We start from the raw sequence: 27,988 nt of genomic DNA, 5'->3' as shown, positions 1-27,988 counted from the left end.
TTGGGATGTTTTAGTTCATAATCCATGGTCACCAATCCTTAGTCAAGCAGCTGCTGCTTTTTTTCCCATCTCCATTGCTGGCTCACAGATTCTCACTGCACATTAGGATTCTTTCTTTTACTCGTAACTGTTAAAAATAAAAATAAAAAGTACTAGAACTGAAACGATGAAGGAAGGTAGTGAGAAATCAATTTTTTTTCCCCATTCCAAAGAGCTTGATGGCACGACGGCCCAGTTGCATTACAAGGAAATCAGATAACTGAAACTGCCCTTATCATTTGAAGGATCGCATTCCAATTTCATGTTGAGACATATCTGAAATGTGCGCATAAATAGGACTACGACTAGGGAGAATCCATTCAATCTTGATGGAAGATGTTGCTAAATGAAGACTAGGCGCCTTCCCTATGGTCTTGTTACTTCCCCTACAGCAGCTTGGAGTACAGAGGTCCAAATCTGCTCACTGGCAAAGAGCAGTGGCAATAAATAAGAAGATACGAAGAGAGAGCAGCTGGTTTCTAATCCCTAGGAATCCAAGCGGCAAAGTGGGCTATCGTATACCATCTGCAGATTGACTTTGTGACCAACTAATTCCCGGATGTTATTGATGCCATATTTGATCATGGTGGGCCTGGAAGAGAACAGAGAAAAGTCTCACAAAGGATTGGCTGGAAACAATTTAAATTACCCGCTTCAAAACGGCAGACAATCTGAAGCAGTTGCTAACTATTGCAAAAGGCAATAATGCACTGAGTCACAATGGAAACTCAAGGAAAAAGACAAGTAAACACATGGACAGTTAGAACGGAATTCACAACACAGTGTCCACCTATCTGCCCCCCCCCAACCACTGGGGATCTATCGTACCCCTACAAGGACCGTCCTTTGGACTGAAATCCTATGGACCAAGGCACCGATCTAAAAGAACTGATTTATGCCTGCACAAAGGAAGTGGATGGCTTTTAAAAGGGTTGGTTACCATCTTCCCATACTGGAGATATTTAATGGGTTCAAATGTAGACTTTAATGATTTCTTAAAATAGGATTTTATTTGGACAAATGCTTATCTATTGTATCAATATATTGTGTTCTTTGAGGGTGAAGCTTTGTCCTCCGAGCTTGTGGGTTGGTTTCCGAATGTTTCATGTTTCAGGCCCAGGTAACATTTTCAACGGAGTTTAGAGGGGTGTCAATGTCACTGTCCTTCTCTTTATAAGAGCTTCGGGTGTGGGTATGTTATGTGAGGGTCAGGTGTGAGTCCTCAGTTAGAATCTTGTGATGGATAGGTTGTATCAGGTGAGAGTCATTGGGAGGGGTACTACTGGGGGGGGCTTGTGTGGGTTGGTTGAGAGTAAGTGCTGTCTCTAGTTAGCTCTGCAGTTGGGTTCTTTTTCCCCCAGAATTACTCTTTAGTTTTCTTAGTTTCAAGTTTAATTTTATTTATAGGCCGCCCAATCCCGAAGGACTCCAGGAGGCTTACAGAGAGGAGAAAGAAAGGAAAATAAAAAAAAAAAATAGACAAGTTAAAAACAACACAGATACATTCATTTCAGTCGGGGCTGGACCTCAACAATGCGTTTCAACAGCCCCAGGCCTGCCGGAATAGCCAGGTCTTGACAGCTTTTCTGAAGGGCGTGAGAGTGGGCGAGGTCCGGATTTCTGGGGGTAGTTTGTTCCAAAGGGTCAGGGCAGCCACAGAGAAGGCCCTCCTCCGGGGAGCCGCCAGCCGACATTGTCTGGCTGACGGCATCTGAAGGAGGCCCACCCTGTGGGATCTTACCGGCCGTTGGGAGGAGTGTGGCTGTAGGCGGTCTTAGTGTACAATTTGTCTTTATTATTTTATTATTATTTATTTGTCTTGTATGCCGCCCACTCCCGGAGGACTCCGGGCGGCTCACAAAAGACAAGGGAAAGAGGGGAACGAGACAAAGACAACATATTAAAAACAAAACCAACATTCACAATTTCCGTGGAGGTAAATGCTTCTCAGCCCCCTCCCAGCCTGCTGGAACAGCCAGGACTTGGTGGCTTTGCGGAAGGCCGGGAGGGTCGTAAGGGTCCGGATCTCAACAGGGAGCTCGTTCCAGAGGGACTTTAATAGTTATTCTTGTATTGTTTAAAAAAAAAATCTAAATTAAAAAATGCAAACTGAAGCTTCCCCATAGATTAGTTTCATGTGCTAATTATCCTAGAAAGGAATCGTATGAGTTATGGGAGGTACTTCATAGTTTCTCCCACAAATATACGTAGCCCTTGGCCTTTAGAGACTTCTGGCCAAGGCAGCACAAGGCAGCTTAACGGATTCTCCAAGACACTCACCGTTCCAGAGAAAGCCCCCAGGCAATGACAGAGACCCCATCAGGCAGGCCCATAGGCAGCAGCATTTCTGGGCGGAAGACTCCTGAATTTCCCACTTCCACCCATTTCTTTAACCCTGAAAGAAAATGGAAATATCTACAGTTAAACTGGCAAAGTGCGAATCTGGGTACACAAAGCCAAGGGTTTTAAGTTACTGGGTAGACCTCAAGCCTGGTTACTGGAATCCATTCAGCACTTCCTGCTGGGATTCTGAGCAATATAGAAATGCAGGTCCTTTCCTGACAAAGAGCGGCAGAAAGGAATATGTCAGGTTGATGGCTGAAGGGATATTCTGAAATGGTGTTAAAGCAGGACAAGATAGTAATATCTAGCTCTTACTCAATTTTTTCCCCAAGTTTAAATCAAGGACAGGTTTCTTAAGCTTTGGTCAACTGTACATCAGTTTTGGAAAGCAAAATGAACGTTTGGGTCCAAATTTTCTGATGTATTTGCATTTCGAATGCAAAAGGTTTTTGCATTTTATACTACGCTGGTGTTCTATCTCTGTCTTGCAAGACAGAGATAGAACACCAGCGTAGTATAAAAACTATGCTTCTGAAGCCTAAATTGCTTGGATACTAATTCTAGGAGTGTTCTGTAGTATTTTGGATAACAAAGTATGTAACAAACAAAATAAGGTTTGATTATGAAGCCCCCAAGATTTAGAAATTCAAGAATCCTTTAAAAATTGAGATTTTATTGGGGATTTTTGCTTCCTTGTTCAGGTTCTTATATGTTCTGCCCCTTCCTCTGAAATAGCCTGAAATTTATTTATTTATTTATTAGACTTATATACCGCTTCATAGGGCTTTCAGCCCTCTCTAAGCGGTTTACAAATTTTTTAGCAAATTGAGTCACCAACTTGCCCCCACAGTCCGGGTCCTCATTTCACCCACCTCGGAAGGATGGAAGGCTGAGTTGACCTTGAGCCGGTGAGATTAGAACCGCTGAACTGCAGATCACAGTCAGCTAAAGTGGCCTGCAGTACTGCACCCTAACCACTGTGCCACCTCGGCTCTTATAATTAATAAGATAAGAATTATCTTAAAATAAGAATTATATTAAGATAAGAATTATCTTATGGGTTTTAAGCATTTTTATTTATTTATTAGCTGAACAGCCATACACCAAGGAGAATATGGTAAGGTATTTATTATATTTTATAAGGGGCTTGGGGGGGGGGGAGTGAGGCCTAAATGAGCTACCCATTTAATCTGAAAGACTGAAAATGTTGTCATTGTGTTCTGAAAAGTGTTTTGTTTAAGGGGGGGGTGTTATTTCCTTTAAATATCAAGGACCTCAAAGAGGAACTCCAACAACAGATGATGACAATGCATGCTTTCAAGTGTGTTAACACAGAGGGAAAGTTTCCTCAGCTATAGTGTATTCTCAATTTTTTTGCAATTACGTGAGTCGTAAAGGAATTATCAATGGCTGAAATGAAAGCAGTTGGAATTATTTCTTAAAGACAATAGGCATGCAACTGATGCCTTCTTGACTGATGTGGAAGCAAGCTGAAAACAGACTTATTGACATTTCCTCAAAAGTTGCTTTCATTATTCCCAGTACTTTGCATGATTGATCTTTACTGTCAAAGGTTATTTTGTAAATCAACCAAGTTGTTTGGGAAAACTGTTTAATTTGAAGAGGGAAGAGCACTCAAATTCTGCCGTAGCCAAAACTACACTTCAACTACACAATTCTTTTGTTTTTAATATATCTTTTTTTTTTTAAAAAAAAATTCACCTTGATGGTAGCTGAAAACTTCCATGCTGGGCTCTGTGTAAGGATTGTAAGCAGGTTTGAAGCGCAGTTGTGTGATTCCTGTTACGTAGAAAGAAGAAGCTAGTTTCTTTTTTATAAATATTTTTATTTCCATTTTCATAACACACACTCACATGCATACTATACATAGCCCGTATCATATAGTATTAAATAATAATTACATCAGTTCCTCTTGTCAACAATGCCCAGAAAAATAGAAACCCATTATAGCTCTTCTCCTCTCCATACACCTCTTTCTTCTACCACCCTCCAACTTTCTATCTTCCCTCCATCATCATTTTCTACTCTACTTCCCCTTCCTTTCTCCTTCTCCTCTCTCTACAATCCACTCCTCCTTATCCTTCTCATCTTCCCCCCTTACCCTCTCTCCTATCCCTCTCTTCCCATCTTTCTTCTCCCTTCTGTTTCCCACTCCTCCTCTCCTTGGTGTATTTCCACTACATGTCAATATGCTTAACATATCCTAGTTTTAAAGAAAAAATAGTAATAATAATAGTAATGAAAATATAAGAAAAAACAGTATACATGTGGGGTCAAATTACATTAAAATCTAACACGTCTTGTCAAACCTGATATATATCCCTCCCCCCCCCGACCCCACAACCCCCCACAACCTCCCCCCCCCCGACTTCCCAGAACCCGTACATGCTAGTTAGTTTCTTGAAAAAGGAAAAATAACACCTAAAAAGCTCATCGCCTTAAACTGCTGCCTTTTATCCCGCACATTGACTTTCCACCATCTCTTACCCAGTTTGGTGAAGAATTCTTTCAGGACACCCATAAGGTCCCCGAGTGTCAAACCATAATCAGCCACCACACCCTCAATCTGGTGGAACTCTGCCAGATGTGTAGCATCCAGTGTCTCATTCCTGAAGACACGATCAATGGAGAAGTATTTGGTTGGCGTGAACTTCTCCTGTAAGTAGAAGCAATTATCACAGCTTGGCATTTTCATTTGATTCAAATACCCAGTTTTATTCTTATCAAGTCCTATCGGCTTTAAACCCACAAATATTTTGTTAACAAGGGTTTGCAATGCAAGTATTCTTCAAACTATAAAAGAAACCCCCCCTGGTATTTACCTGCTGCGCCAGCTGATAGAGCATCCGGGCACTGACAGCTGTGGTATGTGTCCGAAGAAGGTTCTTCCTAGCCTCCTCCAGTTTCCATTCATATTTGTAACTAAAAGGAGGAAGGGAACAGATTAACATAAAAATGCAGGAATTGGATGAAGCAATTCATATGAGTTACATGACTTGAGAAATCAGCGTAAATGTGATTTCTCTGCAGAACAAGAAAAAATAGTTGATCCACTAGACCTAAAATTTAAAAATTCTGTCATTTCTAGTGTATAGAGAGTCTTGGTGGCACAGTAGTTAAAGAACAGTCTTGCAGGCAAACTCTGACCACAGCCTGGAGTTCAATCCTGATGGGGTTCAAGTTTGACTCAGCCTTCCATCCTTCCAAGGCCAGTAAAATAAGGAGCCAGATTGCTGGAGACAATATAGCAATAGCAGTTAGACTTATATACCGCTTCATAGGGCTTTCAGCCCTCTCTAAGCGGTTTACAGAGTCAGTATATCGCCCCCACAGTCTAGGTCCTCATTTCACCCACCTCGGAAGGATGGAAGGCTGAGTCAACCTTGAGCCGGTGAGATTTGAACAGCCGAACTGCAGAACTGCAGTCAGCTGAAGTAGCCTGCAGTGCTGCATTTAACCACTGCGCCACTTCAGCCCATTTATGCAAATAATGCTAGCATTATAAACCGTCCAGAGAGTTGTGTAAAGCGCTATAAGGTGATTATAAATATAAATGCTATTGCTATACAATAACACTTTTACTCAATATGAACCAGCTCCAAAAACTGCTAGGATTCCACTACTGAATTCATGTGTCAGCATCAAATCTCTCATCTTTGCCTTCTCTAATGTCACAAGTTTCACAGCGAAGTATCTCCCTTCACGTTCTAGACTCAGCAACAAGAAAAAAGTCCTTCCATGCCAGCTGTTGCACTGAACTCTCCACAACAATTATTCATGCTTTTCTGTTTGCACAATGTCAGGATGAAGCATGTTAATGAACTCACCCTTGAGAACCGTACCCTCCCTGTGAATGCACCCTCTTTACTCTCTTCAAGTAATCCATGGGGAAGTCAATCGCTTCAGAAGGATCTGAAAGAAATTAAACTTGTAGAAAATTATCCAGACATGCAAAGGCTCCGTACGCACTCAAAAAGAGCACGAAGACTTTACAGCTGTTTCCTTCATCATTATCTAGACTCAAGGCAAGAACATAAAAACCATACTCCAGCTATTATTTCCCAGAGAAAAATGGGTGCCACATCCTAGAATATTTACAGAAAGCATCTTAAAAAGGAAGAATTTATATGGAAAACTCCAACCTTTTGGACCAAAGGATACATCTAGAATTTTGTAATGATATGCACTACAACTTCTCAAAAATGGTACTCATAGGGAGCACACCCATTCACAAAATGATAAAAAGTTAGATTTAGAATACTCAAATTATTGGGGCAAATATGAATGCTGGATTTATTCAAAGAGGAGGTCTGGGATGGGAAGGGAAATGAAAGCAATGGACTTTTGGTATTGTCCAAGGAAAGGGTAATTCTAGGGAAGGGAAGGGACAAGGAGAAATTGATGCGATATTTATCTTGACTTCTGAGTTGCAGTGTTAACATACACTATAGGATTGCCGTTAGCTCCTTTTTTATACTCTCATATACTCTATATCCTCACTTCATTTTTACTCCTTCCTTATGTTGGCAGGTTCTTCACATGGAGCTGTTTGGTTCATATCCATAGCATGCAGACAACATCCTAAATGTTCCAATGCTCAATTTTGTAAAAATACACTTAGAGCAATTTAAAAGGGCAGCTACACATTTAAATGGGAACCAAGTGGCCCCCGGATGCCTGATCAGATCTCTGTAGGAAATGCATAGGGACCTGCAGCTCCAAATTAGCCTTAAAGGAGACCAATTTATATTCTTCACTCTGACATATTAAGAGATAAAAGTTGTTATATTTTAGATCAGTGTTTCTCAACCTTGGCGACTTTAAGTCCTTTGGACTTCAACTCCCTGTGCTGGCTGAGGAATTCTGGGAGTTGAAGTCCAAAGGACTTAAAGTCGCCAAGGTTGAGAAACACTGTTTTAGATGAACAATGGAACCAACCCTTCATGAAGAAAGTGTCATGCTGGTCTCGGGCCGGATGCTGCTGTGGTTGAAAGAGGGCATCAAAATTCCAGAAGGAGCTCTCAATGTAATTATTGGTGGGCATTTCTGTGAAACTGAAGAGGGAGACAAAGTTTCAAGTAAACATTAAGGGGATGGGTCCCATGCCTAACTTATACTCTGACATTAGCACAGGGAAAAACATCACATCCGTGACCCGTCAAATGCGCGCCCGACAAAACCGTGGCGAGAAAACAGCAAGGACGAAATTGCGCCCACAGAAGCATGCCGATAAATGCATGCCGACGAAAGCGCGATTAGGGTTAAGGTAAGGGTTAGGGTTAGGTTTAGGGTTATTACGTTGTTTTCGTGTTGTTTGTTGATGGCGCGCTTTCATCGCCGCGCATTTATCAGCACGCTTCTGTGGGCGTGATTTCATCCTCGCTGTTTTCTCGCCGCGGTTTTGTCAGCGCGGTTTTGTCGAGTGTGCGTTTGTCGGTGAAGTTTGAGTGTGAGTTTGAGTTTATTATATTTCTATGCCGCCCTATTCCCCGGAGGGGACTCAGGGCGGCTCACAACCAAGTCGGGTGTGTGTGTGTGTGTTACAAATAAGAAAAAAAGAACACGAACAAAACAATACCACAATTTAAAACACTCAACAACCATACCATTCGAGGGGGGACAAAAACTCATTAGCCCCAGGCCTGTCGGAACAGCCAGGTTTTAAGGGCTTTGCGGAAGGCCTGGAGGGTGGTGAACCCATCACATCTAGCCACAATAGCCACCAAAGGGGACTTGCTCTAGCCAAAATACTCAGAGGAATTTATTTACACTCAATTAACAAAAATAAATGGTTCACCGACAAAACCGCGCCCGACTAAACCGCGAGTTCTAAAGCGCTCCGACGAATGAGCACTAAAACGCGGCGACAACAGCGCAGCGACAGAAGCGCGCTGTAAAACTAAACCTAACCCTAAACGTAACGTTAACCCTAACCCTTACCTTAACTTAAATCGCCCGTCGACTGAAATCGCCCTTCTGTCTCCAAGCTGTTGTCGGCGCATTGATGACGTCGCGGTTTTAGCGACGCGGTTTAGTCGGGCGCGGTTTAGTCGTTCGCCCTTTTGTCGGGTCACGAAAATAAATTTCTTGTATTTTCCTAGCAGCCATTATTTTGTATACAATGTGACTGAATCCCAAAGATGGGTATGTTTGAGCGGACCCTTTTCCTGCCCGTATATTATTTAGTACATACCCCATTTCAAGGAAGATCTGCCGGAACTGAGTGCGGACCTTCAGCAATGGATGGAGATGGCCGCTCTCAGGCATAATGCCCAGTGCCTCAAAATTATAAGACTTGAATTTCAAATCTCTCCAAGAACCACTGCAAGTATGGGGTGGGGGGAACAGGAAGAACACGAGAAAGAGAATGCATTTAGCAATAGGCTGTGATTGCTCTGAGAACAGTTTCCATTACAACAATATATATCTTCATAAAAAAAAATCACACCCATTTTTTAAACTTCACATAAAGGCAAACACAATTGAAAACAGGGAGGTTAAGAATTTTGCCAGGAAGGGTTTGAAGTCATGAATCCATTTTAGCATCCTGTTAGTTGTAAGACTGTAAAGGGTGAAATTCGACTCTATATAGTGAAGCAAACCTGTAACCAAGGTCCACGTGCAGAAATCAAAAGCAAATTTCCAGGCAGAAATGGCAATTTGTAGGCCCAGATCCAAACTTAACCAGGACCATACTATAAGTGACATCAGAATTGCTTACCTGGCAATCATCTCTGGTGTAAGGTCTGTCTCTTGTTTAGCAATAGTTGTGCTAAAAGCTCTTCCTTTTTTAACCCAATATGTCTTTATGGTCCTGAAATGAAACACAAGTTTTGATGCATCATCTCTTGGGAAGAAGGCAGAATCATTCAAAGTTCTATTGCAAAGAGTATTTTGTAAGAGATTTGCAAACTAAAGCAATTCATTATGTATGTATGTGTGTGTGGTGTGTGTGTGTGTGTGTGTGTGTGTGTATATATATATATATATATATATATATATATATATATATAATTTATTTATTTAGAGTCACAACCCCTGGTAAGCCCCAATTATGGGAGGAAGCTAACTGCTTCCATCATCTGTCAATCGGCTCGTCACAAGAGTCCATCATGACAGAAACCCAATATTTTTACTGCTGCCTTTGTTATATTATATATTATAAAACACACACACACACACACACACACATATATAATCTCACACACACACAGAATATATTCATACGATTTTGTACTGAGCATGAAAGCAAATTGCCTTAAAAATTAATCAAATCAAGACAGAATATATGTGAAACAAAGCAAATTGTTGATGAAAACTCCAGGAGTGAATTATCAACACAAGGAGTAGGAATTAATGAGAAAGACGGATCCAATTCATCCATTTTCAAATCCACATAGCCAAAGATTTATTCAACCAGTCTTGCTGGCCATGGCTCCTTTTTGGAAAATAATAAGAATGTAAATGAAGTAATTAACTGCAGAGTGACTATCTCTTTTCTTGAATGCTTTGCAATATTGTTCAACCCCTGAAACAGAATAACCTAGGAAACATCACCGAAGAAACTTGTATGAAGAGCTCACACAACAAAAAACATATTGAGCATAACAGATACCAGAATTGAAACTCACACTTCTGTTAGGAGCTTTCGTTTCTTCAGTTCATTTTTATCTTTCTCTTCTAAACAATTAGTTTCTCCCTTCTGAACTTGAAGCAGCTTTTCCCTTACAGTGTCCTGAACAGATTCCATCTAGGAGAGAAAGATACTCACAATGGATAGAAGTGCAAAGTTCTCACTCTCTTCCTGTTTTTCTTGGATTCAAAAGTATTAAAGCAACACCGAATTTATTTAGTTCGTTCTTAAATATGTATTAATTTTTGTTCCACTTTGGACGGTTAGGGAGCAGAAATATAATGCTGCAAGAAACAGGGACACCCTACAGATAGGAATTTTGATTACTCACTGCCTGGAATATCCGAGGCCCACTTTCTGAGCTCTTGTCTAGCCGTATCCATTTGTTGGACATTGCTTTGCTGAATCCCACCTTTCCACTTGGCATCTTCTACAGTAAAACAAGGTAAACATTATCTCATCAGACCAGAAGCCATAGAATCAAATCAGCAAAAAACAACTTAAATTTAGATCCATGCTAAATATAGATCCACAGCAGATAATATCAAACAAATAATTTCTCGGTAACAATTTAATACAATAAGTATATAGAGATGAGGAATTTTTTTTTTTACCATGAGTTCACTCTGAAGCAGACCCTCAGGGGGGATGCTATTAAATACTCGGACCTCATGGCTCCCTTCGTGAATAATCTCTTGGCCCTCAGGTGTCAATTCCCACGTTTTGGATGTACGTTGCTCAGCTTCGATCACCTAAAAAGAACATCAAAAAATATCTTCCTTGGCAACAAAAACAGGGAAAAAGCCAAGAGTGCTGTGTTTGATAAAAGAATCATAAGTCTGTGGAGTTCTTAGAAAGTTTTAAAGTACACCAGAACTTCTGCAGAACTGCAGTACCTGCTTGGATTGTGGGTGAGAAAAATAACATATTTATACCTAAAGTTTCACAAAACCAAATGGCTAACGTTTATATAACAAAGCACATCCATGAACTTAGAAGATTCTAGCTTAGTTTCACTCCTTTTCTATCATTTCTGTGAATTCTTCGCATTTTGCCATATGAAATTCCCACCTGTAAATTGAAGTCCTCTCAGTGACAATTAGGCAACAATTACATGTGGGAATATTTAAGGACAATCTGAATGCACATATACCAGGGCCAAGTCCAATTATTAAGTTTTCTTATTAGCATTTTTAGAATAATCTTTCACTACAATTTCCTTTTCTAATTACTCTTCAATCACAATGATCGGTTTTAATCAAATGTAATTGGGAACTGGAAATACTTATGATGAGGTTAAGACTATTAAATCTAGGCTGCAAAATGAAGATTACATGGAATGAAAGAGGTTTTTTTAAAACTTTGCAGGTATCATCTTGTTTTTTGCAGCTCAGCTTTAGTATTTGCTGGTGGGTAAGGTGCAGACTTACAACTACAATTGAGCCCAAAATATATGTTGTTAAGTGAGACAGATGTTAAGTGAATATTGCCCCATTTTACGACCTTTCTTGCCAAATTTGTTAATCACTGCAGTTGTTAACTTAATAACATGTCTTCCCCACTGACTTTGCTTGTCAGATCACAAAAGGTGATCACGTGACCCTTGGTCGTTGCAAATATCATAAATACGACCCAGTTGCCAAGCATCTGAATTTTGATCCCATGACTATGGGGATGCTGCAATGATTATAAGTGTGAAAAACAGTCGTAAGTCACTTTTTTCTGGGCCATTGTAACTTTGAATGGTCGCTAAATGAACTGTTTGTAAGTTGAGGACTATACATGTACCGAGGTGGCGCAGTGGTTAGGGTGCAGTACTGCAGGCCACTTCAGCTGACTGTTATCTGCAGTTCAGCGGTTCTAATCTCACTGGCTCAAAGGTTGACTCAGCCTTCCATCCATCCGAGGTGGGTGAAATGAGGACCCGGATTGTTGTTGGGGGCAATATGCGGACTCTGTAAACCTCTTAGAGAGGGCTGAAAGCCCCATGAAGCGGTATATAAGCCTAACTGCTATTGCTATTCTTCCTTTGAAGGTCACAACAGGAATTAATAAGGAAAAGGTGAGCAAAATATTGGTCTTACTCTGGAATCTGATGGAATTATAGCAATACATTTAGCATTGTGTACATGTATAACCGTAACACGAACTGTCCGAAAAGTGCTTTTTCAGAAGGCAACTGGACTTTTTTTGAAGGTGTTTCACTTCTCATCCAACTTCTCCAGGTCTTGTATGAGAAGCGAGACACCTTCAAAGAAAAACAAGGAAGTCCAGTTGCCTCCTGAATAAGCACCTTTGGGACAATCGCGACATGTATGACTGAAAATCTCCATAGACATAATATGAACTTTGAACATAACCATACATGAAGAGGCGATTGACTTATTCTCCAAAGCACCAGAAGGCAGGACAATGAGTAATGGGTAGAAGCTAATTAAAGAGAGATCCAACCTGGAAGTAAGGATAAATTTTCTGCCATGAAAGCAATTAATCAGTGGAAAGCTTGTCTCCTGGAGTTGAGGGGGCTCCATTACTGGAGGTTTTCACAAACAGACTGGACAACCATTTGACTGGGATGGCAGAAGGTTGACTAGAAGACTTCCAAGGTATCTTCCAGGCCCTATGAGTCCATGTTCTTGGTCCACCACACCCTTACTGACTTTCTCTCCCATCATGTCATAATACTGCTCCAAGAAACATGGCATGCTGATGACCTTTAATTAAAAGTATTCCATTCTTTTTTGACTAGAACCAGGAGCAAAGCAAAATGTAAGGCAGCCTGAGGGTCCCCTACCCTATGTGTCAAAGCCAGCCCCCTCCCTTCACTCGAGGCATATGGCATAGCTTTATCAATTCAATCAATAAGAACTGTGTTAATGCCATAAAATCTCTTGTTGCCACTTATATTTATTATCCAACGCTGCACCAACAGCTGCATGGGATCTTTTCCAGCAGCAAAGATACTATAAACAATTGTTAGGCGTGCAAAAAAAAAAGGAATTCACAAAATCCACCATTCATTCTTGATTTCAGTTGATACTCCAGATGTTACAACTGAAGGATGTTTTAAACATCCTGTTTAAGTCTGACACTGCCTTCTAGGCTCATTCAAATACAAAATACACCGAGATGCTTCCTCTTAAGAGAGGAACCCACTAAGATTGTAAGCCGCCCTGAGTCCCCTCAGGGAAAAGGGCGGCCTATAAATAAACAAATCAAATTCAAATCAAATCAAGATCACCACGGAATCAATTCAAAAAATTAAAAGACTAGAAATATATCAATAGTTATGTTTGCAGGACAAATAGGCTTTTTAATTGTACCAATTTTGGGGAGGTTTCCATGGCATACAAGACCATAACCATACAGGCTTTTGGATTCACATAAAATGTTAAGACTACAACGGGGTAGGCAATGATTAAAAAAGAAAAAGAAGGCCAGATATATGTAACTGGTGCTATAAATTATTTTTTAAAATGTTGGAAGCGTATGTATACACTCAACCTCATATACCATATATGTGCAACATACAAACCTATCTGCAATTTTTTAACCAAAATACTTCAAAAATTGCTGATTGGCACTTTACATGGTATTTTATTTAAATGTTTGAGATTCTCCTTATGCGTGGATAGGCTTATCTGCATGTATATAGAGGAAGTATGAGTTACTTACAAATATTACTATATATACTCATGGATAAGCCAATCCATGGACAGAACAATCCCAGTTTGGGAGTTGCGCATTAAATTATCAGTTTGTTCACAACTATATTCAATACAAATTTGCACCTATAAAGATAAATTTCTCTACAGCATTGAAAGAAAATCCTGATTTAATGTCTTGGTAGGCTAAAATAGTGGCATTCCAGCATGATCTACGTAATCTATTCTTAGTGACTGTGGGACGTTATCATCCAGCCCTCTCCCAGAAAAATGAAATATCCTAGGAAATATTGAAAAGGCAGAATATTTTTCTGGATGTGAAAAGAAAGAAACATTCTTTAAAAGACAGAATAGTTGCCTGTAGCTTCCTGCCCATCCACACTTTTGTCAATAGGCCATTGAGAAGGCCAGGCTAGCCCACTTTACATAATAAAGACTTCCCCAGTGCAGCTGCAGGGGGAAGGGATATTACTCAACTCTCCACATGGCATCTGAGAACTCATCTATACCTGGATTCAAAACAGCCTAGAGAGTAGCCCCCTGCATGGCCCCATGGGAGTCTGACAACCAATCAGAATACATTTCTTACACAGGAACAGGAAACAGAGAGGTGGGACTAAACAGGGTATAAAAAGCCTAGCAAGCCCCTCCCTCAGCCCTTCTCTTCTCCTCCACCAACATTGAAGCATGTGATCCCCTTTTCTGTCCAGGGCTCAAGCCATGTGGCCCTGTCCAACAATAAACCATCCTTCCAAGCAGCCTCCACGTCTCCAGTGTCTTTTCCCCCACTTGGAGCTGAACCCAGAAGGACGTTTCTTTCAACAATACCCAAAGATTCTCACCTATAGCTTAATTCCTTAAAAAAAATAGTGTCTGATAGCATAATAGTGTTATCAAATTCACTGCGAGTTCTAGCTCTGTCTTGGGGCACCAAAGCAGATCCAGCCACTCATTCAAAGCCCAATGGAGAAAGAATTGGAAAAAAACCACTTCTGAAAATCTTTGCCAAGAAAATTGCAGACTTGTCCTGGCAAATCATCCCTTAGGAGCAGTGTTTCTCAACCTTGGTGACTTTAAGCACAGCTGGCTGTGGGATTCTGGGAGTTGAAGTCCACAGGACTTAAAGTCACCAAGGTTGAGAAACGCTGCTTAGGAGTCTTGAAGGCACAGCCACGTGGATGCAATCTATGAACAACGCCATTGGTCGGCATGGCCTTAGTCCGCCAAGCCCATTGGCTGACAACGGATAGGCCCGCCCCTTTCCGCCGCAAGAGGTATGGCGCCGCGTTGACTCTGCGTGGCGCCTCTCGGGGGCGCTGCTCCGCCTCCTTACCTCTCCTAGCGACTGAAGGCTCTTCACGGCCCCGACCAAGACTTGGTGTTCCAAGCCAAGCGCCGTTGCCGCTTCCAGGCTACAGAGCCCGGCTTCTCCGTCAGCTGTCACCTGCTCCAGCCTCTGTAACAATAACTCTGCCGCTGAACTGGGGCCTGTCGCGGCTGCCGCCATGGTGGGAGACATCTTCCCGACCAACTCGAACCGGAACTTCCGGTAGAGGCCGGAAGCGGAAGTAATGACTAGCGCGCGGTTTTTAAAAACTGGGCTGCGTAGCCTCCTTTTACGCGCGGAATCACCGGCTTTGCTCCACGAGAACCAGCGGCCTATAGATGCGCGGTCGTTATGGAATGGCTCGCCCACCAGAGCGGGAAGTAGTTCAGGAGTTAATACTTCAAAGATGCTCGTTTACGTTTTTTCACTTAGCATGGTTGGGCGCTCGCCAAGCCAGCCTAATATCCCATATTTGGAAGCTAAAAATGTACACAATCTCAGGTAAAGCATCGAGTGCAATATTTCATTATTGTACATTTAAATAGCAATAGCAGTTAGACTTATATACCGCTTCATAGGGCTTTCAGCCCTCTCTAAGCGGTTTACAGAGTCAGCATATCGCCCCCAACAACAATCCGGGTCCTCATTTCACCCACCTCGGAAGGATGGAAGGCTGAGCCAACCTTGAGCCGGTGAGATTTGAACCGCTGAACTGCAGATAACAGTCAGCTGAAGTGGCCTGCAGTACAGCACCCTAACCACTCCGCCACCTCGGCTCTAGATAGATAGATAGATAAGAGATATGAATGGATGGATGGACAGACAGACAGATATAGAGATAGATAGATAGATAGATAGATAGATAGATAGATAGATAGATAGATAGCAATAGCAGTTAGACTTATATACCGCTTCACAGGGCTTTCAGCCCTCTCTAAGCGGTTTACAGAGTCAGCATATTGCCCCCACAGTCTGGGTCCTCATTTTACCCACCTCGGAAGGATGGAAGGCTGAGTCAACCTTGAGCCGGTGAGATTAGAACCACTGAACTGCAGGTAACAGTCAGCTGAAGTGGCCTGCAGTACTGCACCCTAACCACTGCGCCTCCTCGGCTCTTCTAAAAAGTGTTTCGTAAAAAAAAAAAAAAAAAAACCAGCCACGCAAAACATTCCTCGCACACGTGAAAGACGTGTTTCCTTTGTTGACATCTTTAAAAGTCGTCCTTGCGTTTCCTTGTAAGTCTTACATCTCTTCTGAAGGCAGGCCGTTCTACTGGTTAATTGCTTTCACTGTCAGGAAGTTTCTCCTTAGTTCTAGGTTGATTCTCTCCATCAGTTTCCACCCATTGTTCTTTGTCTTGTCCTCCAAAGCACCAGAAGGCAGGACAAGAAGCAATGGATGGAAACTAAGCACCATTCCCAAACTTCCGGTCTGCCCGTAGGGCCAGTTTTTTGCGCTCTGGAGCTTTCAGGGAAGCTCCTGAAGCCTCCCGAGGACCTGGGGGGGGACGGACAGGGGAGGCTGTTTTCGCCCTCCCCAGGCTCCTATAAAGTCTTTGGAGCCTGGGGAGGGTGAAAAAAACATGCAAAAAATGGAGAGGGGGAGCGCTGGCCATGTCCGTAGGCGTGCTGGGGTTGCGCATTGCATTATGGGTGTGGCACGCCTGCGCACAAACCCCCTGCGTTCCCCCCACTTGTGGCACGCGTGCCAAAAAAAGTTCGCCATCACTGAACTAGATTATTAAATGCACGTTTCAAATCAGGGAGTTTAACTAAAATTGTATATTCTTAGCAAATTGTCAGAAGCAGAAAATACAAAAATGTTAACATACTCTAGCTGATTATGATAGCATGAATGTATCTCCATTGTATTATATTACACGGGGCAGTGGAGATGGCCACATGCTTTGGAAATAAAATGCTTTATATAATTTTCTACCATACAAGTAACTATATCTGAATAAGAATTGGATGAAAGTGACTGTTGGGATTTTAATGGATATGTTTGATGTGACCTATAGAGGCTTATTTTTTAGAAAGTACTTTATATACAGTGTAGAGATATGAGTAAACCAATCCAGAATTAAACTGCATCTCAGCCCTTCATCCTAAATTGCCTATTCGTCTTTGTTCCAGACCACCTCCAACCTAAATAATTTGATTCCTTTACTCATAAACTCAGTGACTCAATAAATTTGTGGGATGGGACTATAAGAGATTATGTACAGGAAAAATACTCTCCATTGTGCTTTTTTCACCCAAATAAATTGGCAAAACATTTCAAATATTAAATGCTACCCTATGCTAATTACTAGAAATTATGCTTAGTTTTAATTAAATTATGTGTTTGCTATTGTAATAAGTGATAATAGTTTTGTCATTTGTCTGTGCATATTTGATGTTTTTAGGAAACACAGGAAGCCTAAATGTTTTAAAGAGTTGTTTAACTTTTTGTTTAACACTGTAGGCAAAAATATAAGGCCCCCTGGGATTTACTTAAAAGTTAAATGATTCATCCAGTGCATGCTTTCCTGACAAAGCAGTAAATCACAGCTTGATGTAAGTTTGACATTTCTCCATTTCTTATAGTATTTAGGATCATTTGTGGTAAATGGTCACTTCCTGCTAACGGACACAGGTGGCCTGTTGAGGTCGAAGTCACTGTGTGTGGGGATGAGACACTTACTTTTCTTTGCAGAAAAGAGCAACAAGGATGATTAGGGGTCTGGAGGCTAAAACATGAAGAACAGTTGCAGGAATTGGGTATGGTTAATCTGATGAAAAGAGGGGCTAGGGGAGACATGATAGCAATGTTCCAATATTTGAGGCACTCCTACAAAGACAACGGGGGGGGGGTCAAACTATTTCCAAAGCACCAGAAGGCAAGACAAGAAGCAATGGACGGAAATTAACCAAGAAGAGAAACAACCTTAGAACTAAGGAGAAATTTCCTAATAGTGAGAGCAATAAACCAATGGAATAGCTTGCTTCCAGAAGTTGCGGGTGTTCCATCACTTGATATTTTAAAGAAAAGACTGAACAGCCATTTGTCAGAAATAGTATAGGGCAGCTGTGGCAAATCTTTTCTGGCTCCTGTGCCATAAGTGGGGGGAGCGGAGGGGCATAATGGCTAAGACGTTTGCCTAAGATGCAATACAGCACAGGTTCGAATCCCAGTAAGGGTATGGCTAGCTGATGAGAGCTAAATAGCTTGAAATAGATCTATACTAGTCTCCCTTTATTTATTTATCAGCACAAATAAAAAAACACAAATATAACAAAGGCAACAGTAAAAATATTGGGTTTCTGTCGTGATGACTCTTGTGACGAGCCGATTGACAGATGATGGAAGCAGTTAGCTTCCTCCCATAATTGGGGCTTACCAGGGGTTGTGACACTATATATATATTATACTAAATATATTTTTATTTATATCTATCTATCTATATCTATCTATCTATCTATCTATATCTATATCTATATCTATATCTATATCTATATATCTATCCATATATATATATATATATATATATATATATATATATATATATATATATATATGTCTCTAGTTGTTTGGGTTTTCTCCCGCGTAGAATTGGAGATGTCTTGGCGACGTTTCGACGAAGTCACATTCGTCATCTTCAGGCTGCTGCTGACTACTTCAGGTTTGGTGTTTCCATATATACATATGTATGTGTATGTGTATGTGTATGTATATGTATATGTATATGTATATAAATCCTTTATATATATATATATATATATATATATATATATATATATATATATATATATATATATATAAATCCTTTATATATATATACCGTATTTATCGGCGTATAACACGCACCGGCGTATAACACGCACCCCCCATTTTAACACAAAAATTTGAGTAAAAATTTTTTTCATTAAAAATAAATGACTTGGAAGCTCGGAACTTAATGTTGGATTAAAATTTATAACATTAGAACATGAATTATAACATTAACTCCTCTTAAAAGGCAAATATGAAATGAAAAAACACCTCTTTGAGCAAAAAAACTTAATCAGAATCACTGCTTTTTGGAAAACCAAAAACCTCTTCCTCATCTTCACTCTCTCCCTCTTTTTTCCCTTCCTTCCCCCTTCCTCTTGCCTATCAACTTCATCCTCTTTGTCTTTCTGCTCTTTCCCTCTCTTCCCCTTTTCTTCCTACCTCCTTCCTTCTCCCTCCCTTCTTCTTTTTCTTCCTTTCTTCTTCCATCTTCCTCCTTCTCCTTCCATTCTTTCTCCTTCCATCCATCTTTTCTCCTTCCATCTTCTCCCCCCCTCCCTTCTTCTTTTCCTCCCCCCTCCCTCCTTCCTTCCTCTCCTTCCCTTTCTCACACACAGGAAGGGGAGGGGGGCTATCTAGTCGCTTTCACAGCATAATTTCTTTATCTAACTTTTAAAAAACAGTGTGCAAATCAAACGAGATTTTCGTAACCTGCGAAGCACCAAGTTATATTATGTTGTTACAAATTCGCAGCTACTCCATTCTTTCTGATAGGGAACTACATTTCCCAAGATGCCTCAGGTCCTCAAAGCGCTGAACGCAGCTTTGCAATTGACTCCAGCGAGGCCTGGCAGCCGCCGGCTGGGGTGGTTGTCAGGGCGATGCGGAGCGGACGCGCCGTTTGTTACTGCTTCCAGCAATCAAGACGGACAAGGGAAGCGACTGAAACGGACGCTGGCCGCAGGAGAGCGAGGCTGCTGCCAGCCGTTTCACCTTGCGCAGCGAATTTGACTGGGTCCCGGGCTTCTGCCACCCGGAGTATCGGCGTATAACACGCAGGCAGGGTTTAAGCTTGCAATTTTAGTTTTAAAACTGCGTGTTATACGCCGATAAATACGGTATATATAAATCCTTTATATATATATATATATATATATAAATCATATATATATATATATATATATATATATATATATATATATATATATATATATATGTGTGTGTGTATATATGTGTATATATGTGTATATATGTATATATATGTATATATATGTATATATATGTATATATATATATATATATATAAAATCCTTCACGCATTGCACTAAGTATGGTCTATTGCAGTGGTTCCCAAACTTGGCAACTTGGACTTCAACTCCCAAAATTCTCCAGCCAGCTCTGGGAGTTGAAGTCGACAAGTCTTAAAGTTGCCAAGTTTGGGAACCACTGGTCTATTGAATACTTCGGATTAAGCTAGATTCACACTACATAATATGGTTTATAAACTTTTTCAAAAGTATTCCAAAAAAAAAAATTATCATGACAGAAGTGACACATAATGAGAATCTCCCTCGTTAATTTAAACTTGGTTTTATTAGTGAAGTTCAGATGTGTTTCATAAGAAGGAGTTGGAGGTTAGGTATCTTGTTTTTCCAGTTAGTAGCAAAATAGCAGTTGGGGAAAAAACTTTAATGATGAAAATGCCTTGGCGTGAACAATAATTAACTTTTAAGTATTTCAGGATCTAATTCAATTTATTTCTGCTTTTTAATTTACAAAGTAGAAAAGATCCTGATTTCAAATCTTTTGAACTATATTTAATAAAGCTTTTGCCAGTTCTAGATGGAGATACTGTAAATATAACGTGTATTCCAGACAGGGGCTGCTTTTACTGTACGATCACGTTATTTTAAATTCCATGGTAGGTCCTAAAGATCAACAACAATTGTCTTTTTTTTTTTCATCCCTAACATAAAATAAAATCTGCTAAGCAGAACAAGGGAGCATAATTATGGAATGCTTTTTGTTTGATATGAATTTTCCACTTGGAAGTACCCAGGATAGCATATTGTGCTAAGCCTGTGATGGCGAACCTATGGCACGTGGATCCATTTATTAGGGCACAGCCAGGCGTTGCCCTGTCAGCTCCAGCGCACCATGCTGAAGGCTCCAGAGGCTGAAAAACGGCCCTACGGGCAAACTGGAAATGACCGTTCCCAAACTTCTGGGTTGCCCGTAGGGCCATTTTTTGCCCTCCGGAGGCATCAGGGAAGCTCATGAAGCCTCCGGAGGGCCTCCGGGGAGGGGGGAGGTTGTTTTTGCCCTCCCCAGGCTCCTAGAAAGCAGACACCACTGGCTTTTTATGATCACTCAAAAAGAGTTAAGCAAGGGTTAAAAGCCGAAAAATTCCTGACGTAGATGAGGCACATCGTTCTCTTGTCTCCTCCTGTAGAGGGCGCTTTTTTTAGAGGCTTTTTTAAACAGTTAAGCAGAGTCATCCACGGTGACTCTGGCAGCAACTAGCCCAGCCTGACCTCAGCTCTTGCCTTTTTCCTTTTACATTTTTTTTTCTTTTCATGATCGCAGGCAAGAGCAGAGTTCTGAAACAGCTGGAAAAGATAGGTGTGGGTCGGAGGGAGGGGGAGGAATTCAAACTTCATCCTCCTGGTGCAACTTTCTGTGTGCGTGTGTGTGTGTGTGTGTGTTTGAGAGAGGGGGGAGAGAGGGAGGAAGGAGGGGAAGGGAGAAGAAAAAGAAAGAAGGAAACTTATTTAGCAAAGGAGAAAAACAAATGCTGTCACTTTAAATCGGAACTGGGCATGCCTGGCTGTGGAATTCTGGGAGTTGAAGTCCACATGTCTTAAAAAATTGCTGCCTCACCAGCCATAAACCTCACCGCACGTCAGTGACTTTCAGTGATTCTGAATGCGAGAGATTTGATTTAGTTACAAGCATTTTCATATTACTACAGCTCTAATGGTAAAAGAATATATACCGTATTTCATATAGCCAAGACAAATAGTTGGAGTATCCAAAGAAGAGGTTGCCTTCTTGGAGTGGCTCCAGGCAAATAGCTCTCAATTTTCATAAATACTTAAATACAAGATTCCAGTTTGGCAATGTAAATTTTCCCAACTAATTTTTATTACCATAATTTACCCTTATAAACTGATACCGATAGAAAAAGGAATTCTACTTGTGCTTAAAATGAGTTAAGAACTTTGGTTATATAGATGAGTCAATGGAAAAACGTGGCTGAAAGGGATGAAATTTACCTGTTACAGTTTAAAAGAAAATGTTTATAAATTGATGTACCTTTAGTTTGATACTAGGGAAACTTTCTCAGGTGTATTAATTTATGTTGGAAATGTGGAAAATATGAAAAGGTCATTTTATCATGTTTGTAGAAAAGCTAGAAAATGTTGGGTTAAAACACAGTGATATAAAGAATTTTATATATTAATCAACTGAAAGCAGAACTTTTTTGCTCAGATGAATGAATAGACAACGAGAAAAGACCTATGGAAGGTTTTGTACACAGTTATTGCAGTGAGATTATTATACGGTATGCAAATATAGAAAGACTCTGAAATATTTACAATGGAGGAATGGTGAAGATGACAGAATTTGCAGAGATGACAAAATTGACGTTTTGAGTAGAGAAAAAGATAATAATATTTGTTAGTGAATAAAAACCCTTTTTAGAGTTTTTACTAACTATAGAGAGATGATAAAAATAACAGCAGAATTGAAAGCTGCTTCTTTAAATCTTCATATCTTTTTCCTTTTTTTCTTTGTATTTCTTTTTTATCACTTTTCATTTTCTTTAAATTTGTATGGTTTTTCCTCTCTAGACAAATTGTTAAAAAAAAAACTATCTTCCTGTACTCAATTGCATTACACATACCATAACAGAAATATTGTTCATACTCTTTTCATATAAACTCAAAAGGAGTTTGTTTTCATTTCTTTTTAACTCTTGCTAGCAAATCAAATAATAGCTTTGCCCCTAAAAGTGGTAAATACAATCATCGTCTATTGCATTTATGCTTATTAACTTATAACTTTTAATAAAAGCAATAGTAAATATTCAATTACAAATACATTCTGAATTTTCCATATCATGTCTCATTTTTTTTTAAAATCAAGAAGACAAGTGTTTGAAGAACTGCCGTTCCTATTGCCTAACTGAATCTTTAATTTTGTTTTTGTGGTTTAACAGTTTTTTGGACTCATTATCCTTGAGATCTGTATCACAAATCCATACTTTTCAGATATTTTGCAAGATATCCTAATATGACTAAGCCTGTAACTGTTAAAAGTAAGAGAGAGAGAAAAATAGAGAAAGTATGAGTAGAGTTTACAAATTACTGGTACCACAATAATTACTAATGAATGAATTAGTAAGGCCTTGCCCTGCATGGAATACAAGGAAGATAATGCATCACTCTTTCAAAAATAAGCAAAATGTACACTTTCATTTGGACTAATCACCATAAAATCACATTTGTAAGCCCTGTCAACCATCCATGGAAGAATTGTTTACTTCAAATGCTTTTACGGCTGTTGTATTGTACTGTCTGTACTTTATTTCATTTTATGGGTTCCTCCTCCTACCTCTGATATACTGAAGAGCAGACTGTCATGACCTTTTCCATTACACATTTGGCAGATAAAATTTGTCCTATTCATGCAGAGTTGGATGCAAATGGGCAGGGTTACATAAGATCGTGACCCGTCAAAACCGCGCTCGACTAAACCGCGCCCGATTAAACCGCGTCGCTGATGTCATCAACAGGGCGACAACAGCCAGCGCGGAGAAAGAAAGGCGCTTTAAATAGCGCTTTGAAAGCAAGCCGATTCAACTTAAGGTAAGGGTTAGGTTTAGGGTTAGGTTAAGGGTGAGGTTTAGGGTTAGGTTTAGGATTAGGTTAAGGGTTAGGATTAGGGTTAGGTTTAGGATTAGGTTTAGGGGGGGTTACGTTTAGGGTTAGGTTTAGGGTGAGGTTAAGGGTTAGGTTTAGGGTGAGGTTAAGGGTTAGGTTTAGGGTTTACAGCGTGCTTCTGTCTCCGCGCTGTTGTCGCCCTGTTTATGACGTCAGCGACGCGGTTTAGTCGGGCGCGGTTTAGTCGAGCGCGGTTTTGTGGGTGAATCCATAAGATGACAGGAGTGACATCTTAACAAAATAATAATTCTTTGAGTTATCTGTGATGAACTCTTCAAGTTGTGCTCCATATTCTTCCCCCTTCTGGCTGGTAGTGTTGCCAAAGAAGGGGAAGGGATGCTGGGGTGGTGGGGTGGTAGGAGGATACTTCCTAGAGGAAAAGGCTGATGCCAAAGGCCTTGAAAGAGCCAGTGGTCCAGTCTGAGTTCAAGCACACATAAGATTAAAAAAAATATCAATTGTTCTTTTGGTGACCTTGTGCCAAGACCTCAGTGGAGGGGCACTGTTGTCCTAGATCTCAAGAAAACGTTCAGTATCATTGAAAGTGAATGTCCTTTGGGGCGCCTCAAAAGAGTTTTTCTTTAATGGTTCTATTCCTTAGCAAATGGGTAATTTCAGTCAGTTGCTCCAGGACTCACCCCTCTCCCTCATTCTTTCTTAGATACTTGTTGTGGCCCAGCAGGAGCCGTTGGAGCTGCCACCAGACTCCGACAGCGAGGGGCCCTATGAGTCGGCCTTGGAGGATGTGGAGGACCCTGGACAGGGTTCCGACTCCGAGCAGGGCGCAGAGAGACTGGTTGGCCACCAGGTGGCACCTGAGCCTTGGACCAGTGGGGAGGAGACAAGGGAGAGTGATCCAGAAACCAGCAGTGAGTTGTTCCTGGATGCACGCCATCGAAGAGCTACTTGGCGTCAGGAGCAATTATGCAATTACAGGAGGTAATTGCGCTCAGCTGATGGTCATTAGGCTCCTCTCCAGACTATAAAAAAGACTGCTTGTGACACGCCCTTCTTGCAGAAGTCAACGCTTTGACTAAAGAGAATGGAACTACCTTGGCAGGCTGGATTGCTGCCAAGGTTTGTCTGAATTGTTGCCAAGATTTGTCGGACTTGCTGCCAAGGTCCTTATCTGTTTGTTTTGCTTGGCTTTCAGCCACGGAGATTCTGGTCTTGCTAATTAAAGTATATTCTAGTCAAGCTTGTCTCGGCTTTTGTTACTGGACGGAGGAGGGGGTCAGAACACATACCTATCAAGTTAGTGGAGGGCAGTAGTCTCTTAATCTGGAATGAGGTATGCTCATTATACCAGCTCAATCTAAGCAGGAAATTTATGGAAGTTCTGGGTAGGCTCCTAAAGGCAACAAGGGATTGGGCTCAGAATAAATCCCAGAAATATTTGAGCTACTATTTATAATCACAAGAGTTGTAGAGTCCTAATGAGTATGAATCACTTTCTAAAGGAGGAAGTTTGCATCTTGGGGTTTTTCCTGGATTCCTAACTGTTACTAGAGTGGCAGATGGAAACTGGCTAGAAGGGTCTTTAGCAAGTTTGGATAATTTGCCAGCAGTGACTTTTCTTAGCAATAGCAATAGCAGTTAGAGTTATATACCGCTTCATAGGGCTTTCAGCCATCTCTAAGCAGTTCTACAGAGTCAGCATATCGCCCCCAACAACAATCCGGGTCCTCATTTCACCCACCTCGGAAGGATGGAAGGCTGAGTCAACCTTGAGCCGGTGAGATTTGAACCGCCGAACTGCAGAACTGCAGTCAGCTGAAGTAGCCTGCAGTGCTGCATTTAACCACTGCGCCACCTCGGCTCTTGGATCAGGAGGGTCTCGTTACAGTGACTCACATGCTTGACATGTTGTAGTTGCCGTTTGCTCAACATGCAGCTGCACTAGAAGATAATCCAGAAAGGAGCTGTCCAATTTTAGTTGGATTAGATTCACTGCCTGAGTGGGAATCTTCTGTTAGTGAATTTTGAATCAACGTGAACAACAATGGTCAGATCCACTAGGTAGTCCAAACCCTGAAAGTGAACTCCACAGGAAAGCTAAAATTACTTTTATTGAGGATAAAAGAAGTCTGATTGTACTATGCCTTTTCCACCTCCTTATGACTTGGTGAATCATAGAGGAATCTACCGAATATTATTTTGTCTTCCAGACCTTATAAAATGTTTCAGCCCGCTTTGTCTAGATCAGTGGTAGTCAACCTGGTCCCTACCGCCCACTAGTGGGCGTTCCAGCTTTCATGGTGGGCGGTAGGGATTTGCTGTAACTCTGCTTTATAAATTTTATAAAGTAAAGTTAGTTCCCTGTTCTGACCCCCTCCTCCATCCAGTAACGAAAGCCGAGACATGCTTAAATGGAATGTCCTTTAATAACAAGACCAGAATCTCGGTGGCTGAAAGCCAATTAAACAAACAGATAAGGACCTTGGCAGCAAGTCCAACAAACCTTGGCAGCAATTCAGACTAACTCTGGCAGCCTGCCAAGTTAGTTTCTCTTTAGTCAAAGCGTTGACTTCTGCAAGAAGGGTGTGTGCACAAGCAGTCTTTTTTATAGTCTGGAGAGGAGCCTAATGACCATCAGCTGAGCTTAATTACCTCCTGTAGCTCTTTGATGGCGGGCATCCCGGAACAACTCACTGTTGGTTTCTGGATCACTCTCCCCACTGATCCAAGGCTCAGGCGCTACCTGGTGGCCAACCAGCTTCTCTGCGCCCTGCTCGGAGTCACATCCTCCAGGGCCGACTCATAGGGCCCCTCGCTGTCGGAGTCTGGTGGCAGCTCCAACGGGCTCCTGCTGGGCGACAACAGTTCCCTACTTTATAAATCACCATTACTGTGGAACCAGTGGGCGGTTAGAAAATTTTACTACTAACAGAGATACAAAAGTGGGCGGTAGGTATAAAAAGGTTGACTACCCCTGGTCTAGATAAAAAGTATTGTATATTTCTGTCAATGTGATCTTCCTTACTCTTTGTACCAATCTTGACTAGTGCTGATACCCTGATTGTCCTAGTAAACAACCTATCTCCTTTCAAAGGTCATTACGAACAAAAAAGGAAAATAATTACCACGTAATATAAAGTCTCCATGATATATTTTCAAGTTCAAATCTTTTATTTGAACAATTGTAGAGATTTAGGCCTATTCCTTGGTCTGAAGATTGATGAGTATTATTGCTTGTGTTTATGAGAGCTACGAAAAAGGGGCTAAAAATAGGACAACCAGCAGATGGCAGCTGAAAGCCACAAATTCCAATACTTCTTTCACTGCCACTCAGCAGGCATCTAGATTTATACCCTGAGAGATGATGATATAAATCTTGTTGAAGAGAAAAGAGGCTATGGAGGGCTTCTTGTTTTTCTTATAAAGGTCAATAGTTTTCTGGCATGAATGAACAAAGACACAGGAATTGTAAGTAGTTGTCTATTTTTCAGATCTGGATTTCTGTTTATATCATTAAATGGAGAATAGAGTCATCGTGAACCCTTGGTGATAGCCACATTGTCATTTATTGATTTTTAGGGGTTAGTATTACATATATGCATGGTATTTTGTAGATTAACAAAGCAAAAAGGACAGATTCCCATTCCAAATAGCATATGATATTAATTTAGACAGAGAGATGTCAGTTGAGAGGCAGGAGAGGGAAAACAGACCTAACTTTTTTTGAAATCACTGCAGATGTGATTTCAGGACCATTGAAACATATACTTTCAAAGTTCTTGCAGCACTGGGGAATTATCATACCTGAAGACTGAAAAGAGCTGATGTGATTCCCATCTTCAGAAAAGGAAAGGGGAAAAAAAAACAGATCCAGGAAACTATAAACCAAATAACCCTGACATCAATACCTGAGAAGATTTTGGAAAATATAATCAAGCAACAAATCTGTAAAATACCTTAGAAGCAAAGCAAGTTATAACCAGAAGCCAACATGGCTTTGCCAAAAATAGATCATGCCTAACAAATCTTATTTCATTCTTCAATAAAGTGACTAAATTAGTGGATCAGTGAAATGCCATGGATATAGTATCCTTAGATTTCAGTAAAGCATTTGATAAAGTACACGAGAATCTACTTCTTGGCAAGTTAGAAAAATGTGGGATGGACAGCACCATCACCAGATGGATTTTAACTGGATGACAAATCGTATTCAACACATAGTCCTCAAAGAAACGACAGCCACATGGAGAGAAATAAACAGTAAGAAGTAAGTGTATATGTGATGGCTGGGGACAAGTATCTA

At 40.8% G+C, this 27,988-nt stretch overlaps 1 protein-coding gene across 1 annotated transcript; it reads right to left on the bottom strand.

Moving 5' to 3' along the window:
* Positions 1 to 57: 57 nt before the first annotated feature.
* Positions 58 to 17,271, bottom strand: FARSA (phenylalanyl-tRNA synthetase subunit alpha). The gene is made up of 14 exons (XM_032210523.1): positions 17,265 to 17,271; positions 15,035 to 15,426; positions 10,651 to 10,788; positions 10,368 to 10,466; positions 10,035 to 10,153; positions 9,125 to 9,217; positions 8,597 to 8,725; positions 7,342 to 7,457; positions 6,231 to 6,315; positions 5,226 to 5,325; positions 4,891 to 5,059; positions 4,105 to 4,182; positions 2,320 to 2,434; positions 58 to 631 (listed from the first exon to the last, which is right to left on the bottom strand). The coding sequence occupies exons 1-14, from the start codon at positions 17,269 to 17,271 to the stop codon at positions 526 to 528; spliced, it is 1,746 nt and encodes a 581-aa protein (XP_032066414.1). The 3' UTR covers positions 58 to 525.
* Between the last annotated feature and the right edge of the window lie 10,717 nt (positions 17,272 to 27,988).

Source organism: Thamnophis elegans, chromosome 2 (assembly GCF_009769535.1).
Source record: "Thamnophis elegans isolate rThaEle1 chromosome 2, rThaEle1.pri, whole genome shotgun sequence".
NCBI classification, from domain to species: Eukaryota; Metazoa; Chordata; class Lepidosauria; order Squamata; family Colubridae; genus Thamnophis; species Thamnophis elegans.
Note: the sequence above shows the minus strand (reverse complement) of the source record. Positions and strands in the feature narration are given on the sequence as shown.